Source organism: Sinohyriopsis cumingii, chromosome 11, assembly GCF_028554795.1.
Source record: "Sinohyriopsis cumingii isolate HCF-2022 chromosome 11, ASM2855479v2, whole genome shotgun sequence".
NCBI classification, from domain to species: Eukaryota; Metazoa; Mollusca; class Bivalvia; order Unionida; family Unionidae; genus Sinohyriopsis; species Sinohyriopsis cumingii.
In genome coordinates this window covers 107,556,195-107,574,512 of record NC_142971.1, presented here as the reverse complement: position 1 = coordinate 107,574,512, position 18,318 = coordinate 107,556,195, and the positions used below count along the sequence as shown (strand labels likewise).

Sequence of the window (18,318 nt, the reverse complement as noted above, 5' to 3'; positions counted from 1 at the left end):
GCGTTTTTGAAAGGACAAACATAAGATTACATCGATCTGAATAACAGTTACTTGTACTTGAAAATCAAAGTTCTCAAACTTGTACTTGAAAATCAAAGTTCTCAAACTGTACAACACAAGTAGTATGATAATAGGTTTTGTGATTTTTTTTTACTTATCAAGGTCGAAGCATTTTATCCATCAAAACGTGTTTCTAACCTCACCCGTCCACGACTACATGTGAAAGTTAACATGAGGCACCCGTTCGAAAGGATATTCATGTGGATCGCATCGATCGCCTCCGCAGCAATATGAAGAGACTGGAAAAGATGCCGCAAATAATACCTGCATCACCTTAACCCTGGTAAGTATACAACGGTTGACTGGCATCCCGCCTTAGCCCTAACAAGAAGACAAAAGTGACGCAACTCACCATCGATGTCTGGAACATGCCCAAAATAATGGACAGTACAACATATATACCAAGAAGAAGGGTAGCTCTAGTTGGTAAAGAACTGGCCAGATTCAACATCCAGATACATTCGCTGATTTAAATTCGCCTAGATTAGAAAGAGCAAGGGAAAGAAGATCGACGTGGCGCTCGTGTTATGTTTGCCATCGAATCAGAGCTAGTCAGTGCACTCCCAGTTCTCCCAAATGGCGTGAGTGACATACTAATGCAAATGAGATTTACACTGTCTAGAAAAAGACATGCAACTATCATCAGTGACTATGCACCCGCCATGACCAATGCAAATGAGATCAAGACCAAATCATATAAAGACCCGGAGTATCTTATTGTCGAAGTACCAAGGCAGACAAGCTCGCCATCCGTTGTGACTTTAATGCTAGAGCTGGCACAGATCACCATACATGACCAGTTATCTTGATATAAATGGCTTTGGCAAATCCAACAACAATTGATTTATGTTACTGAGGAAATGCGCTGTACATGACCTCCTAATCACCAACACTGTCTTCCTCCTGCCAAACCGCAATAGGAAATCGTGAATGCACCCACGTTCCAAGTACTAGCATTTTACTGACTAAGTAATCGGCAAAGGAGACAGACAGAATGTTCAAGTGATGAAGGACATTGGATGTACATAATGCTGGACTGACCACAGGCTCATAATATCGAAATCAGTATCTGTATTCAGCCCAGAAAACGACCACAAGGCAAACAAGTGCAAATAGATAATGTCGACAAATTGAAACAGACTAATGCGAAACGCATTTGTCCATGTGCAGGCAACTGGATACAATGAATATAAGGTCCGATAATGTAGAAGAAAACTGGGCATCGCTCAGAGACTCCTTGTACTCAAATCCATCCAAAACCATCGGTTCCATCACACGAAAACATCAAGATTGGTTTCATACAGAGACTTCTGAATGAGAAACATCGGCTACGAATGGTCCGGCACAAGCTCAGAGAATTGCAAAACTCATGACTGACTAATAGGGCAGATAATATTCAGTCGTAAAATTACAGGAATAATATGAAGAACATCTTTATTGCTTTGAAGACATTCTACGGTTCACAGTCATCAAGAACATCTCGAGTACTGAGAGTGCCACACTGCTCATTGACAAAGAAGCATGCTTCAGAGATAGGCAGAACACGTCAAATATAATTTTAATAAACGATCAACTATTGGTAAGGAGACAATTTCTACCGAAGATCTTCTGCTGCGAACTAAATGAGGGGAAGCGATCTCATGATGGTCAGAAGAATTACCTCAAAGATTCTCTCAAATAATCCTTGAAACACGTCAACATTTACCCTGATTCTTGGGAAGATCTCACATAGGATCGTGCCACCTGGCGAAGAGGTACAAACTTTGAACTGAGAAGAATGGCAAAGTCAACGCAGAAGCGCTAATAGCGTAAATCTCAGAACTTCAGCACTTCCTCTATTGATCAAACGAACCCAATCGGCATCTCACGTACTCAAAGAAACCAAACTAGTTAGAGATGTCATGATCATCTTCCAACTCTAAGGACTAACAACAACATCATGTATGTGTGTATGGGTGTAGTTACTTATACACAGAAACAAATACAGCTGTAAGCAAAATCTGATAAATTTAGCAGTTTATTATGTACATTCTGCAAATCCTTTTCTTTGAGAGATAAACTTTTGCTCGTGTGGATACTATGATATTTATGTAGAATTCCTCTTTTATTGTCTTGTATATAAATATCTTTCAATTTTACTTATTTTCACCGTGTTATAACAAGTATAAGCAAACCGCTCCGACGGCCTAATTGGTTAGAGCGTACGCCTCGGATGCGGAAGGTAACGGGTTCGAACCCCAGCCGAGTCATACCAAAGACATATAAAATAGTACTAGCAGTTGCTTCGCTTGGCGCTCAGCATTAAGAGGTTAGTGATATGTTTGGTCGGTCTGGAGTCAAGATAATATGACTAGGTTCTACAAGTCTGCTTATGATGCCCCATTGCTAGACATCACTATAAACTGCCCCATTGCTAGACATCACGATAAACTGCCACACTGCAGCCATCGTAGTGATATGGTTCAGACTGTGTAAAGCTACGTTAAAAACATTTTTAAAAAAACCCACAACGCAAACACATTAGCAGAAGATTAGTTAGTTTGTGTTATTGCCTCTTTTAAAATAATGACGTCATTTAAGGATACTATATATTATGTTACTGTCAATATTTTTGTATGTTGAAATCATAGTTATATCTGTGACATTTTAAGGCTCTTTGGTAAACCTCAATGCAGGCAGCCTCTTTGATCTACATATAGTATACATCCTTACTGTATTTTGTTAGTAATATGTATCGGTACTACTTCACCACCTGCCTGTTACAAGAAATATTGTCTTTATCAATAATTCCTACAATCGTTCTTTTGTATTTATTTTAGTTTAAACATGTTCAATTTCCACATGATACAGTGGGATGGGGCATTACAAGTATTTCAACATGACAACGGATAACAAAATCTAACAAAAGAAAAGGAGAGATAGACAGACCGACGGATGTGGAAAATGAGGCACCAACGACAGTATTCGCGATTTTAAGAACTTTTGTTAAAATCGAGCGTCAAAACAGTATATATTATTACACATTCAGGCTATATATTGTTCCAGGTAGACGAGAACCAAAAAAGAAAATAGTATTGCATGACCATGTGGTACCTGCAAATCTTGTAATAGTCCCCTAAGCCATACATGTCGTGCTTGCGAAATTCATTCTACGAATTCTTGGTCTTTTAATTTCATTTGTTTCTTCAGACTTGAGTCATAGGTTCCTTATCACGTCATCTTTGTCTCAAGTATCGTTAACGACATCTGCTCTACACCGTACATTATTGATATGGTACATCATTTATTTTCTCTTTTGGTTTAGTTTGATATTGTTACTGGCAGGTTAAACAGAACCGAATCCAGTTCCATCACTCTCCGATACATCAGATAAAATCATTCTAAATTCATTTCTTTTGTCAATAACGGATGATGTACTTTTCTTTGCTTTCTTAAACATTAAATCTCCGAAACAAGGTTAAATTTCTTGCGGACATTTTCGATGACTTTGATATAATAGCGCTTACTGATACGCATCTTAACTCTTTCGACAGTGATGATATTAAATTAGATGGTACCACAAACACATCAGACGTTATAAAACTAATCATGGTGGTGGAGCTATGGTCCATTTGACAGAACATTGAGTGTTCAAATATGTAAGAGAGATACCTGTACAAAAGCCGAGTACGTGGGATTCAAATTATCTAGAGAACAGATGTTATTTACTCTTAGTTCCGCATCGCTCTCCTTAAATGTTTGCATAGAATGATCCTTCACTATTCTGAAAACCTAATTATTCTTGGCGATCGATTTGAGGACTTGCTAAATGTCATTTTGAAAAAAACATTTGGTGATATTATACTGCTAAACAATTTTAAAACCTTTCATGAACGAACTTATGAGAGCAATCACTAACTCGGCATCCTTCTCGACACTAGTATGTATCGCATAATATAGACATCCTTATTTCCATTAACATGTGAGTCAATGACCCAAGAAACTCTTATTTAATGACCAGACTATATAGCAAATCCAAATACTTATACGGACGGGAGGTGGGGTGGGGTGGCTTCATAAATATCCGGACTGTCAGAGATTATTACTTTAATCACAAACTTTGAACACAGCATTGCTATGTGGCGATACCAACGATGCAGAAATCTAGCTGCATCTAGCTGATTACATATGGCTGCGCAAGGCTAACAACTTTTTGACCCTCAAAGAGATTTGTATGTATGATCCCACGAAGAAACTCGAGAAGAAATAAATATATTGAGAAAGAAAGCAATCAGAACAAAGAACCACAAAGACTGGGCTAAAACGTTTTAGAAAAGGTCATCATAAAGAAGACAATCTAGACAAATTTGCAAATTTGCAAAGGACAAATTTATTTAAGATTACTAAAATTTGGACACCCTCGTAACAAATACAAATGAGTTTACAGGCTCACACGACATTTAGTTAAATAAACAGTATCGTGTCATTTACCACCAATACTATTCACGCAGTGTGATTGCACGTTAAAAATTCTGCATTCTACGATTTAGAGGAGGCCTCGTATTTATAAATGCACAGGAAATTCTAAACGTTATAAGAAAAATTCCTCTAAATAAAGCTCGTGACTCTGATAAGATAATAGCATCAGCAATTATAGGACCTTCATGTGCTTCTTACATAGATTTCTTTAAGAGAACATATTCTCCATTCTTTGGAAAAAGGAGTAGAATTGCCAATAGCTTTATGTGATTTTCTTCATGGACATCCTTCTTAAGTCCGATATGGATTTTATATTGTCTGCTCAAAAATATGGACACACTAGGGTCAGATCAGAACAGATTTTTGCAAATTTTCGTTATTAATGTCAGAAGCTAAAAGTAGGAGCGACTCTTTGACGAACACTATAAATTTTCATTAATTTTATTTTGCATTATTGTGTTTGATTCGATGTGGAAAATCGTGAAATTAAAATTGTGATCAGTGTAATGTCGCGTTTAACTTTGACGTAAGTAGAATTTCGCTGTCTAAAATTAGAGCTTGGACACGGGTATGGTCACGTGATGACTCTAAATGCAGCCAATAGCAGGCAGACCTTGAGAGAGTGAGTTTTTTGATTATTCAAACTGGTGCCTTTAGTAATAAAAGACGATTTACGGATCTCTCCGATGGGATTAAATATTTTGAAGTTACAGTAATGTATTCACTTAAGACTAAAATGGTTTTTATAAGCTATTTTAGAACAATAAATAAAGTAAGATAATTGCTGTTTGTGTAATGTGGTCGCGGGTGGTCATGACAATCTCTAAATCTCTCTCTCTCTCTCTCTCTCTCATATTGCAATTACATATATGCAACAATCATAATTGCTTTGGCAAAGTACGCCAGATACTCTTAATTATTGATAAGGCAATGTTTAACCTCCCAATAGTGTACAAAATAACTTTCGTAATAATGTTACCAAATCATTTTTTTAAAACAATATTTTAACTTAACTTATGTTTAAGAAAGTTTTATATAATTCTTTCTTAATAACCGTAACTATTGCATGTAAATCTTTCCATGAGTTTTCTTCTCGTTACGTTTTTCCTCCATCCGCTTGTGTGTCCATGCAATTTCACTTACGCATTCGCACAGAGCAAACATATTAACAATCAAGAAAAGTAAACTGCATTTCATGACCTACTTTTCTTGCTAATCTGGATATGGCAAGTTTTGTGATTGTATTATACAATGAGAAGCAGGCGAGACACTCAGCACAATTTCCTCTTAGTTCATTCTTGCAGAGACCGTCAAATTTGTATCCAATTAAACGTGTGAAAGAAGAGAAAATCTTTTATTTGGATTAATCTTCAAAAATGGAAAATAAGGTAAATGCTGTTTGGTGTTGTATTTCAACTGTGCCTTTTTTTCTTGTATATCTTTTCAGTTTGTTTACATTTCTTTCATTGTCTGCTATAAGCAACATATGTTTTGTAAGTCCCAGGTGAAACTATTACGTGAATTAAATAATTCCATAAATCTTTACTTTTAAGATAAGCGGACACAAGGTGTGATTTATGGTGTGTGCGTGTCTCATTTTGTAATGAATCTGTCGGCAAAAGTGCATGTTTGAAACAGAAAGAAACTTATGGTTACACTGCCCTAATGTCAGAATGTTTCAAGCGTCTCAGTGATTGGATGGCAGTCTAGAGTGATAACAATGAGAGGCATGAAAACCTTCGTCTCATCCGTTAACCAGGAAGACGTCTCAGTAGAAAATTATAATGTAACGTGAGAATTACAGCAAGACATATCTTTTGGAAGTACTCGCAAATATTTATCATCGAATTGGGAAACAAGACATCTCGGGTACTTTGACTGTATTTTACAGTTGCTGACAATGAGGCAAATTCAAGAGCAAAATTAATTACAGTAGGCCTAAGTGGGAGATGGTCATTATATTCATTTTTAAACGGAATTACTCTCTTCTGCGTATAAAGTTTTATTTGATTTTTTTTCGTTTTGTTTTCTGTTTTTGCTCTTTTCTTGTTGTCATTTGGAAAACGTACACTATTCATAATATTTTCTTCAATTCTGAGGAAATATTCTCAGCCATACAGTGCCTCCTTCTGATGCATGATTGACGGGTGTCAATAAGATTCTAGTTTGAATTCAATTTTTATACTTTTCCGTCTGTGTTTAACATAATTGTCAACCAAGTACAAAATCATCGCCTCACTGCTCATCAGGGACTGATCGGGTGGAGGTGCGGTCAGGGTGGTGTTGTGGATTCGGAATTTCCTACATTAAGTTGTTCTTTACAGTTACACGGTTGAAATTATGCTCGGACAACGTTTAAAATGCTGGCGATTCCTGGATTCGCCCCCACCCCACCCCACCCCGGATATACCTACCATGTCCACGAGAGAAACTACAGTTTACCTGCACTATATGTCACTAGGTTTATATAGTTTCGAATAATTTCCAGTACTCTAAGTCTTGCAAGTGTCAGACAGTTTGAGAATGAAATCCGTTTCAGATTCAAAATACAAAAATTTGTAAATGTATGTTACAGTCCGCTATTTTATTTGCAACTTGGTTTAGTGAGAGATGTGTAATTTTGTAAACTGTATTTATTAAATTCAGTGCAGAATGGACATTTATTGTAAACGTTTCGAGTCTGAAATCAAACTTGTGGTAAAATATTTTATATCCAATATGCCAGGACCAGGACGGAAGTGTTACGGGAGTGCTGCCACTACCATAACAGAGTCTTTCGAATATAATAGAGTTATCGACCCTACACTAGACTTTTTATGACGCTTTACTCACTAACTAGCTTCTCCTCAACAGACAAGTACATATACAAGTCGTTTTATGTTCGTGTCATGCAGAGGCGTAGCTATGATATTTTGCGCCCGGGGACGAACTATAAAATTGGCGCCCCAGCCCCCTCCCCGTTTAAACACATTTTTGAATATTACCCTTGTTTACTTATTATAATGTAACGTTGTAAGCCTCATTTTGGCGCCCCTGTACCTTGGCGCCCGGGGACATATGTACCCCCCTGCCCCCCCCCCCCGCTACGCCTCTGGTGTCATGTGCCTGTTTTAGAGAATTATATCTATCTATGAATATATATATATATATATATATATATATATATATATATATATATATATATATATATATATATAGAGAGAGAGAGAGAGAGAGAGAGAGAGAGAGAAGGAAGGCAACACAACATACACAAAATGATACATACTGTATTTAACTTCGATTTATTCAGCATCAACAAGTGAAAATGTACAAAAATAATTTATTAAAGATGTTATTTACCTATGAAAACATGATTTAAATATTACAAATGTCCTGAGTCATCATGGGCTTTACACAGTAGTGGTACTACCTCAGCTCCTAGAGAAAAACCGAGGAAACATCATAAGATTAACAATTCCAATAACTTTAAATTTCTGAATGTTCATGATCAGACTTGTATTTCTCAGTATAATATAGACCCATCCTTGATGCAAGGTTCTGCGTGGAGAAAACCGTATGTCCAGCCGCATTATTTCAATCTGTGTTTGAACACGTGTTTTCAATTCCACACAGAAAGAATCAGCTGCCAAATTTAGTAATGAGTGTTGCAAAGCCAAGTATGTAAAAGGACTGAAATTCAATCATTAAAACATTTTTTTTTGTCTCAGATCAATTCCAGAATGGAAATGTGTCAATTATCTGATATATAACTGCTATTCCAAAATGTGAATAACAACAGCAACGTCATAAGAATAACACAATATTAGACCATTTTGCATTTAAAACAATTATATACATACGTCTTTGCATCTTCACAAGACAAGGTTCCAATAATCTATGTAGATAGGGTTATCGTAACCTTGGCTAGCGAAGATGACGTCTTTTGGAGTAAATGTAATCTATACAAGCTTTCCATGCTGTTAAATGCACTCTGGTGAAGGCAGTACATAGAGATCACATCATCTTACTAGGAAAACTGACAAAATAAATTATCACAGCATGAGAAAATCATTGGTTTGTTTTTTTTTTCGTTTTATCCACATGCATAAAGATTCTTGTGGTAATTTTCCAGAAAGAGTGTTTACTTAGGACAGGAAACAAAGAGTGAAGAACCAATTATAATATGTGGACAACCAAATTTATGATGTAGGTTGCTTTTCTTTATGCATCAAACGAAAGATATGAAAAACATTTATCCATAAATGTACATATCCAGCTTCATACATATGCTGAAAGACAAACGTGGAATGTTAAAAGTAATTTTGAACGAGAGATTATACAAACCTGTCCTCATAACTTGGACTACATTGTAAGTATAATCTGCATTAAAGAAATGTATCAAGTTTACAGTGTTAACATAAAACATACACAAATGTTACTGGGCATGCACAGAACTTTAACAAGTGGTGAATAGAAAAAACCTGTATTATAAAATATATGAGATCTTGGTGTTCGTCCTTTTCTCCTACTGGAAGGCACAATCATATATATTATTATTGCAACAGATAGACATTGACAGAAAAGACGCTGCAATTTGCATACATTGGAAAGATAAAGCCAAACAGCAAACTTGGTTGTCGTCCTCCACGTTTGCAAATGTATAACAAAGATAAAACATCTGTTGCAAACTGAAATTTCAAGTGCTCACAGGACAATAATTTTCTACTTCGAAAATGTGCCTTATTCCGTGCTGTACATCAGGGACAAATTTGGAGGGTGTGGTTAGTTCTGGCTCGTTTGCAATATCTCTATGTCCGTGATACACATCCCTATCATCGTCAGCTGCACTTTTCTCTATGTCGTGTTTGTAGACCCCTGTCCCTACCAATAAACTTTTCATGGAACGCACGGTCTGCTCGTACAAGTCAGATTCATTCGGGATTGATCTGCTTAAGGGAAGTGAGCTCACTGAAGTGTTGCCATTGTCTCGATTTTGCCAGATTTCCTTTAGATACCGGTCATAAAGATTTGCACCGACGATATCCACATTAGGGTTATCACTGAAAGAGGGAAAATACGGTCAAATTACATTTCTAACTTATGGATATAGAAATCTGCTTGTCGTCTTTATATGCATCAACTACAATAAAGAATTTGAAACAAAGGGCAAACTATTTCGATAAAGAATACAAATTTGAACTCTAACAACAGACGTAACAATTTTGAATAATTGGAAATGTTTTTCTTTTCCAGACTCTTAGTTCCAGCTATAGATTTTCAAACAAAATACTGGACGAGAGTAAAAATATAATTTTGAAGATAATGTAGTCTTTTTTACTGTTACTGTCTTGTTTGGTTGTATAGTTGGCTGTTTAGTTGCTATGTTCGCTTATTTTCTTACCCGATGAAATACAGCTTCTGTATTGTTCGCGTAATGCCAATCCTCTTGGCCACGTCATTGATCACGTGCTCAGCATATCTGTATGTAATTTCACATGGCTTTCCTATGAGAGCTGTGTATTCCATTTCTCTTCCAGTAATTTTCTGGAAGAAAACGTGTTTCAAAGTAAATGCATCAGTTCATTATATATATATATATATATATATATATATATATATATATATATATATATATATATATATATATATATATATATACTCATTAGAAGCGTTGATACTCGTCACCTCCTACTGTTATATTAGGTATAAGCTTCATTAATTAAAATAAATTATTATTCTATTCAATTTTAGTTCAGCTTAATTTGCAAGGTATTAAATAGCCCTTTTATTTTAACCTACCTTATAAAGTGCCTCCAAACATACAAGGAAGGCGCCGTGCCCAAAGCGCGGCATGCAGGCCTGGTGCATGAAGACGAGGTCCATGTTGCACGCGATGACTGGGAGCTGCTTGACTTTTGACATGGACTCTGGGGGGTTGCTGGGTTTTCCCTCGGTCAGGAGAAGGTCAATCAGCAACTGTAGGTGAGATTCCCAGAGTACGGGCTCTCCAATCAGGAGGATTGCTGTACAAGAATAAATGACAAAATGAATTCATCATTTAATTAGATTGTACTCTTCGAACGTGAATTTCACAACATCTCAGAGATTAACTATGGTATATGAACTGACAGAAACCTTAGTATTAGGAGTGATCTGTTAGCACCTACATCATGGACTTCCAGAGGCACCAGCAGTGTCTTGCAATATGCAATGTCATATTCAAACATATCTTTAAATTCAGCGGTTGAATTTTCTTTATTATACAGCATTTTATAAAATGTTTATCAATTTGAACTTAGAATAAAATAATCCTCTCAGCTAGAATTAATTACAATGGATAGTTTCTGCTACTCTCATTTCAAGTCATATTTCAAGTCAAATTGTATATGTACAATCATAATTTTTCTTGACGTTTTAATTGGAAGCCCCGCCCCCCCCCCCCCTTCACACAGAATTCTTACCTTCAATTCTCGGAAAATTTGGATCCTCTTGGAATATACCCTTGGCAACGACGTTTCTGTTTTCATGGTCAACCATGTCTAGTAAAGGGTAGGCTTCCTGTACATCCTCAATAGTGCACGTGTTCACGAAGCCAAGACTAAGGGTGGGGTCAAGGAATCATAACTTCAGAGGAAGTGGAAAACTTGCTTCAATTATTAAACAGAACTTGCGTCCAATCAATCCCTTGTACTGAGCAGTAAAGGAGATATCAGGTTTGAACAACATCGTATAACTGTGTTTAAATATGACCGTCCATCAGCTTGTCCTACCCTAATCAGTCAAACGAGTATTTTGTCAGTGTGGCCAACAGTCGATTTAGATGCATGCTTTCTCCAGTAGCGGCCTTAGCGGAGTATGAAAGGGGGCGCGAAATTTTTAAGTTTGTTTAAAACAGATTATAGTTAAAGCAGCTATATATTTTTTATACAAATAAATCTGATTTTGAACACGAACCTGTAGTTTTCTATAAATATTTCACATGATTTCTTCTGTTATATCGAAATTAAATTTTGGGGTTCCATTCCCCCGGTCCCGCACAGTTGTATCCATATATATATATATATATATATATATATATATATATATATATATATATATATATATATATATATATATATATATATATATATATATCATGCGTGTGAACGTAATTGACGGATGAATAGAGCTTAATCATTTTGATGGAAAAGAGAAATTTATTCCCTATATTTCTCCTGAAAAAGGATACTCTTCAGCAATTTCTTTCCTGTGCTCCTGGCCGATAACAAGAACATATTTGTCGTGATATTCTTTCAGCATCCTGGCTGGGGTTGGGGCGTGAATGACCATATCTGGCGTCACCTGGAAAGAGGGAGCACATTTGTTAATAATCGTTTAGAGACACCACTGCACAGATAACCAGCACTAAACCAAATACAACTTGCGTAAAACATTTTATTAAAAACAATGCATGAAGGAAACGCAGCTGGAAAAATTCAAGAACGCTTACATTTCACCAACACTCCGTGACATTAAGAAAGTTGTTTTCGAAACCGAGGTAAAAGGTAGAAGTTGCTCATACCTGTCCTATATGTATACATGTACACACAGTATCCCACCCACAAATCACATCCCTCACGACTGAAAGGGTGTGGGTTCGAATCATATCACTTGATCAGCTCGGGTCAGATGCCCTGTTGCCTCGGTACTAAATACTATGATGTAAAAGACCATACCCAACATTCATCAATCATAAAACCAGGGGGTCAGCCTAGTAAAGTTTTCGCAATGCAGGAGGTGGGCTTATTTTCAAACAGAGATATGCGAAATAATTTTTTCCCATAATTTTCTATGAATATGGTCGCGGGCTTCCCACCAAGCACGGACTTCTCATATGACGCGTACTTGTGTGTTTACATGTGCACACAGGCATAAACCATTAAGATATATACTTCTTTATTTGCATGTAGTCACAATCATGAGCTTGTACGGTATATACTGGTGTCTTTTACGTACACACAAGCATCTAAGTATATACTGGCGTGCTTGTACACACAAACAAGGGCTATTACGATATATACCTGTGTCCTTGTATGCTTACACTAGGGTTACCATTAGAGGTGCGCGGTGTTACCAGTATACAGGTGTATACCTCGGTATATTTTTCCGGTGGTACGTACCACGGTATTTTTTCACTGTACTGGTACGTGGATAGTTTCCGTTAGTAAGGAATGTATGGAAATTCCCAAGGAATCTTGTTACGACTTTTATATGATACGAACAACGCGTTTTCGTTATTCATGACAAAAAGTTCGCAAACTTTATCTTTCATTTAAAAGATGGTTGTATCTTTTAAAAGTTAATGATGACAAAGTTAATTCTATCTATGATGCTTTAATCACATTTTTGACACATGTCACATGGGCCAACGCGGTGGCCAAATGAAATTGTAAATCATATTTACGCACAACCCAACTTTCAGAAAAATGTCGGATTTAAAAAAAAAAAAAAAAGAACGCTTCTTGCTTTAGTTATTTACTAGCGTATGTGAGTGTGTTAAGTATATGTTGCGAATCAGGCCTACGATATTCAGGAGTGCACTTGTTTTCTGTCTGAGCTATATACGTAATTTTTCAAGTCAACTAAATATTGTATATTTTGTTATGTAAGGGCGTTTAATGTTTACTGGTCCTCTCTGAAAAATGACTTGCCGGGTGTTAGCATCCCAATCAAAGTCTCCCTGCATAATGTATCAATAGTGTAGATAGCAAATTGTAGACTCCAGTATTAACACTTCATATTTTTATCAAAGACTTTCGTAGTTACAGCTTTTTGATTGTAACTTATGCAACAATTAACATAGACGTAGCAATTTCATTTGCTGTAAAGATCTAGCCATTTAATTATGGAGGTGGGAGTCGTGATTTTCTTTTGAAATTAAATATTTTCTTTTCTTTTATCTTAAGATAATTATTATTTTCCTATTTAGTTTCCTATTATATATATATATATATATATATATATATATATATATATATATATATATATATATATATATATATATATATATATATATATATATAATACAAATAAATATGGCGAATAATAGTCCTTTCAAATGCACTGGATCCAGCAAAGGATCACGTTTGTCAGGGATTGCTTAAGATAAATGCAATATATTGAATACAAATAGTGCAAAACTATTATGTAACTAGCCTGAACGCTTTCGACTCTGAGTCTTCTTCAAAGGTAAATATAAAAATAGACAAGACAAACAAATAAAACAGAAATATTGTTGTGTTTGCACAACTTTACATGTCTATGACTTGTTGCGGATGCTGGAAGATATTTTATATACACCTAGAAATCGATGAGCCATATCAACATCTGTTATTTTATGTAAATTTATGTATAATTTTAGCGTAGCTTTAACAGTTTTTCAAATATCGCTACGATGTCTGCAGTGTGACAGTTTACAGTGATGTCTAGCAACGGGGCATCATTCAGCAGACATGTAGCATGATGTCCCACCCAGTCACATTATCCTGACACCAGGCCGACCAGTCCTAATACTACGTCTCAATGCTGAGCGTCTAGCGAGGCAGCTGTTAGTACCATTTTTAAAAGTCTTTGGTATGACCGAGCCGGGTTTCAAACCCGCGACCTCACGCACCTGAGGCGGACTCTCTAACCAACTGGCCAATGAATGAAACAAAAAACTGCCAGGCTTCTGCTTCAGAACATTGAGTTGTTGGTCACTATTACAAATGTGGTCAGAACGTTGAGTTGTTGGTCACTAATTTAAATGTGGTGCACCGTAGTACGTATGGCGGTACGTTGAGAAATACAGAGGTACACCGCGGTACAATTTTCGTGTTTGTTTTTGCAGTAAACAGCTCCATTTACCATATTGTAACTTTCAACAATGAGGACACTCCGGAGAATGGGTGTACCTGTATCAGTATCTGTATAGAGATTTTAAGAGCGAAAATGGGGACCTGCCCGGGGGGAAAAAGAGGACATATGACAAAACCTAGTACACAATGTAAGTACAGTAAGTAGTCAGCCAAATACGATCACAAACCTCTATTTTCAGCCAGTCTTGGATCTGTTTGGCTTTGTCGTAGCTCCTGTTGCAAGCATTGGTTACAAAGGCCACAGGAACTTGGAGATTTCCCTTCGAGTCCTGGAGTAGACGCGCGGCTTGGACGGCTGCTGACAGGGGCGTGCTTCCCCGAGCCAGTACACCATCCACATCAAACAATATGCCAAAGTCAGGCTGGAAAAAAATGTTTACAAAAATTCTCAATTTTCACTGTATGATTTCTGGAAAGAAAAACTTGTTATCTATTCAGAAGAAAAAAATTAATAAACTGATGTTATTCGAGTTTTAATTTTACACAAATGTATTATGATACCATCTTTGCTGCAAACGGGTCGTCGATCCATCTCGACGTTAACTACATAATTCCGAATGTATTAACGAATTTATTTATTTAATTGACTTTATACACTCCACATTTCTCCCCACGATATCCTGCAATTTTAATTGTTTTCTCTGAATGTTGTTATACTCTAATGGCGTGTAGTAAACGCAATGGTGTACACCCAATACTCCTTTACTACACACTAATCTATGTGTAAGCGATATCAACGCTCTGATTAACCCAGTTCAAGTACGCTAATTATCAGACTTTGAAACATCGGTCAGTGTCATTATTTTATATCTTATTTAGTCACTTTAGAAATAACACACAAATCAATCATATTTCGAAATGCCCTAGCAAATTATTAAAGAATTTTCCTCAGCCTTCAGTATTTTTCTTGAAAACGTATGTTCATAGTGACTAACATTGAGTGAAAATTGATTTCCCAATATTTCGAGCTAAACAGCTCTTTGTCAGGGAATAAACAGTTGAAATATACAACCCAAACCAGCCCACCATTCCTCTCCCCCAAAACAAAAATAAAACAAACACTGAACACAAATCTAAGAAACATTGTGGACTGCTAGGCTTCCATGTCAGAATCACAAGGATGAATTTACAACAGCGAGTTTTAAAAATAAACATTCGTGTTATAGGAATATACGAGAGGGTTATCGTGTCCATTACATGGAGTAACCAACATGTTTCGAATTAATTCGAGACAAACTTGTACATTTTTCTCACTTAATTAGATAATACAACAAACAATTGTTGGGCGTTTATTCAACTGAAACTAACGTTCACAAACAATCTCTATTTAAATTTAAACTGATTTCTCTTACCTCATTATTTTGCGGTGGCTGATCGTGATCTCTCATGGAAGTATCACTATTACCATCCGAAGTGTCTGTAAACGAAGAAAAATTACCAAATATAAATTTTATACTTAAAATTGAAAATAAAATTAAATTACACTAGATATTTACGGAAATAAATTACAACAAATAGTCGTAATTTGCCGAAATGTACCAATATATTGCTATATTTTATAACAAATTATTAAAATAAAAAATTTCGTGACCTACCAGTTGAATGGCTATCATCGCTTCTGTAACTAGTCGCTTGTACGAGATCACGCATTCTGGAAAATTGTAAATCCTGTTAAAATTGCTGTTTAATATTCTCTTCGCTTTGCAGAAAGCCTAACCTGTTTATGCCGCAAAATGTGATGGTCATCCCTATTTATATTCCGCTGCGTCGAGTTCATTTACTCTGCTCATTTGGTGCGACTATGTGAATTAACAGAACTGTCTTCCCATTGGTGATAAAAGTGGTGACATCATCTGTTCGCATAATTAACACTTTTCAGTTCATGGTTTTCGGTTAAGTCGGTGTGGTACTGAGTATTGACTTTAAATGTAACTCAGAAATATTCGTTGAGCGATCAGATTGTGTTAAGTCAGCTGATAATGACGTAAACAATTTCTCGTTCAGACCAGTTAACAAAGCAAACACATTTAGTAGAACACAAAGGACAGATAGGAAAAAACAACTGCTGAAATTACGGGGAAAAATCTGAAATTAACAGTTTTTATTAATCTACTCCTATTTACTTCTTGAAATGCGAGTTCCACTGAGTACGTTTTATATAAATGAAGTTGTAAAAAATCATAAGCTTGTTTACAATTGTGTCTTTGTAAGGCAATAATAGTACAAGTTGAACACACGTACCATCTATTAACCTCAATCCTTTACCTATTTTAAAATCTCAGTTTTCACGTACAAGGCTACTTATTAGTGTCTCTTAGCGAACTCAGAGAGAGAGAGAGAGAGAGACAGACAGACAGAGACAGACAGAGGGACAGAGAGAGAGAGAGGTTTTTTTTGGCGGGGGGGGGGGACTAAATCATGCTAGACGTGACTTAATTGGTTGATCATGCTCATATCATTACTTTGACAATCTATGGACACAAAAGAAACGGCATTCACCTTGTTAGGAGAACGCAGGTTAAGCATACGTGGCACATTTGATACTAAATAACGTCCTGCATATGAAATTACGTACGCTGAAGGACAAACTGAACAAACAAAAAGATACATTCTATCTCTTATGGTTTTTCGGTTATTCTTTGTGTACTGTCCGTTTTCTAACTTTCAGGAATGTGTCTACGAGTAAAATAAACGTTATAAACGGAGATGGAATGTATTTTATATTAATCAGACATATTTTGAAAGTCTCTGAGCAAAATAATTGTAAAAATGAACTCTTATTCGACATTTGCCTTATTAAAGATGCCACATTCCTCCAATCCATGAGAATGATTTATATATGACATGAAGTAAACGCTACACTTGAAAGCAAAGAAACTGTACTAATGTATTATTTTTAAAAAATAGTATTTTCTAGAAAGTATTGTAACTTATTGGGGGCGGGATTCGGTTATTGATTACTTTAAATGTAATGATAGGTTTAAAGAAAACCTTCAGTTCCAGATATGATATACGGCTTAATGAAAGGACACTACGACTGTTATTCATATTTCATTTGTATATTGTGTCGGATTTTCTTGATGATTGTATGGTATGTACATATGTATTTCGTATCTGACCTTGTCCAAGATCAATTTCATGGTGTGCCTGACCAGTAAACAACATAATACATATCTAATATTTCTTAGAATAAATATTCAGATCATTATCAATGGAGGTAAACATGTTTATTTGAATCTGAGTCTAGGACATCAGTTTTCCACTCGGAAATTTCTAAACTTGTTAACAACTTTGAATGTTTTATAAAGAAAACTGGCATACATTCTGGCTCTGTTATTTGTCTTGGCTTTTTGCACAATGTTGTTAACATGAAATATTACTCATTCTTGCCATAACATATGAAATATAATCAATTTTATTGTTGTGTTCAGTTTTTGATATGGGTGGATCGATTAATTCAAATTATTATTCACTGAAATTACAAAGTACTCAATAACATTCTGGGCCCGGTACATTAATTTGGAAGTGTTTTGGTTTAGACAAGTACGTTTTGGATTATATTGTTGTGATACATTTGGATTATATTGTTGTGATACATCAAAAGACTGTTGGCACATTGCCGCACTACAGGCCATTGGCACAATAGCACCCTTGAGACTACATGCATATCAAACTATTTAGTATTTGAGCTTATTTGGAATAACACTGGAATTCAATTGGAATTCGTACGTTTGGACTTGTGATAGAACTTTGGGGTCTTTTTGAGATTTAATTCACAATACTGTAAGTTCTTTTTAAATTTTCACCTTGTATTCTAGGGAAATCAATTTTGGTTGAATTTTACAAAACTTGTTGGTTTTCGCTCTTTTCTGTTACTTAGTTTAAGACCACAGAGTCGTAACAGCGAATAACACATGAATGTACA

At 35.9% G+C, this 18,318-nt stretch overlaps 1 protein-coding gene across 1 annotated transcript; it reads right to left on the bottom strand.

The window, feature by feature from the left end:
* Positions 1-7,783: 7,783 nt before the first annotated feature.
* LOC149789245 (haloacid dehalogenase-like hydrolase domain-containing 5) lies at positions 7,784-16,234 on the bottom strand. Its single transcript, XM_089975418.1, has 8 exons — positions 15,989-16,234; positions 15,746-15,810; positions 14,561-14,755; positions 11,726-11,838; positions 10,959-11,095; positions 10,297-10,520; positions 9,899-10,041; positions 7,784-9,557 (listed from the first exon to the last, which is right to left on the bottom strand). Exons 1-8 carry the CDS (start codon positions 16,041-16,043, stop codon positions 9,194-9,196), a joined length of 1,296 nt encoding a protein of 431 aa, XP_089831544.1. The 5' UTR covers positions 16,044-16,234; the 3' UTR covers positions 7,784-9,193.
* Between the last annotated feature and the right edge of the window lie 2,084 nt (positions 16,235-18,318).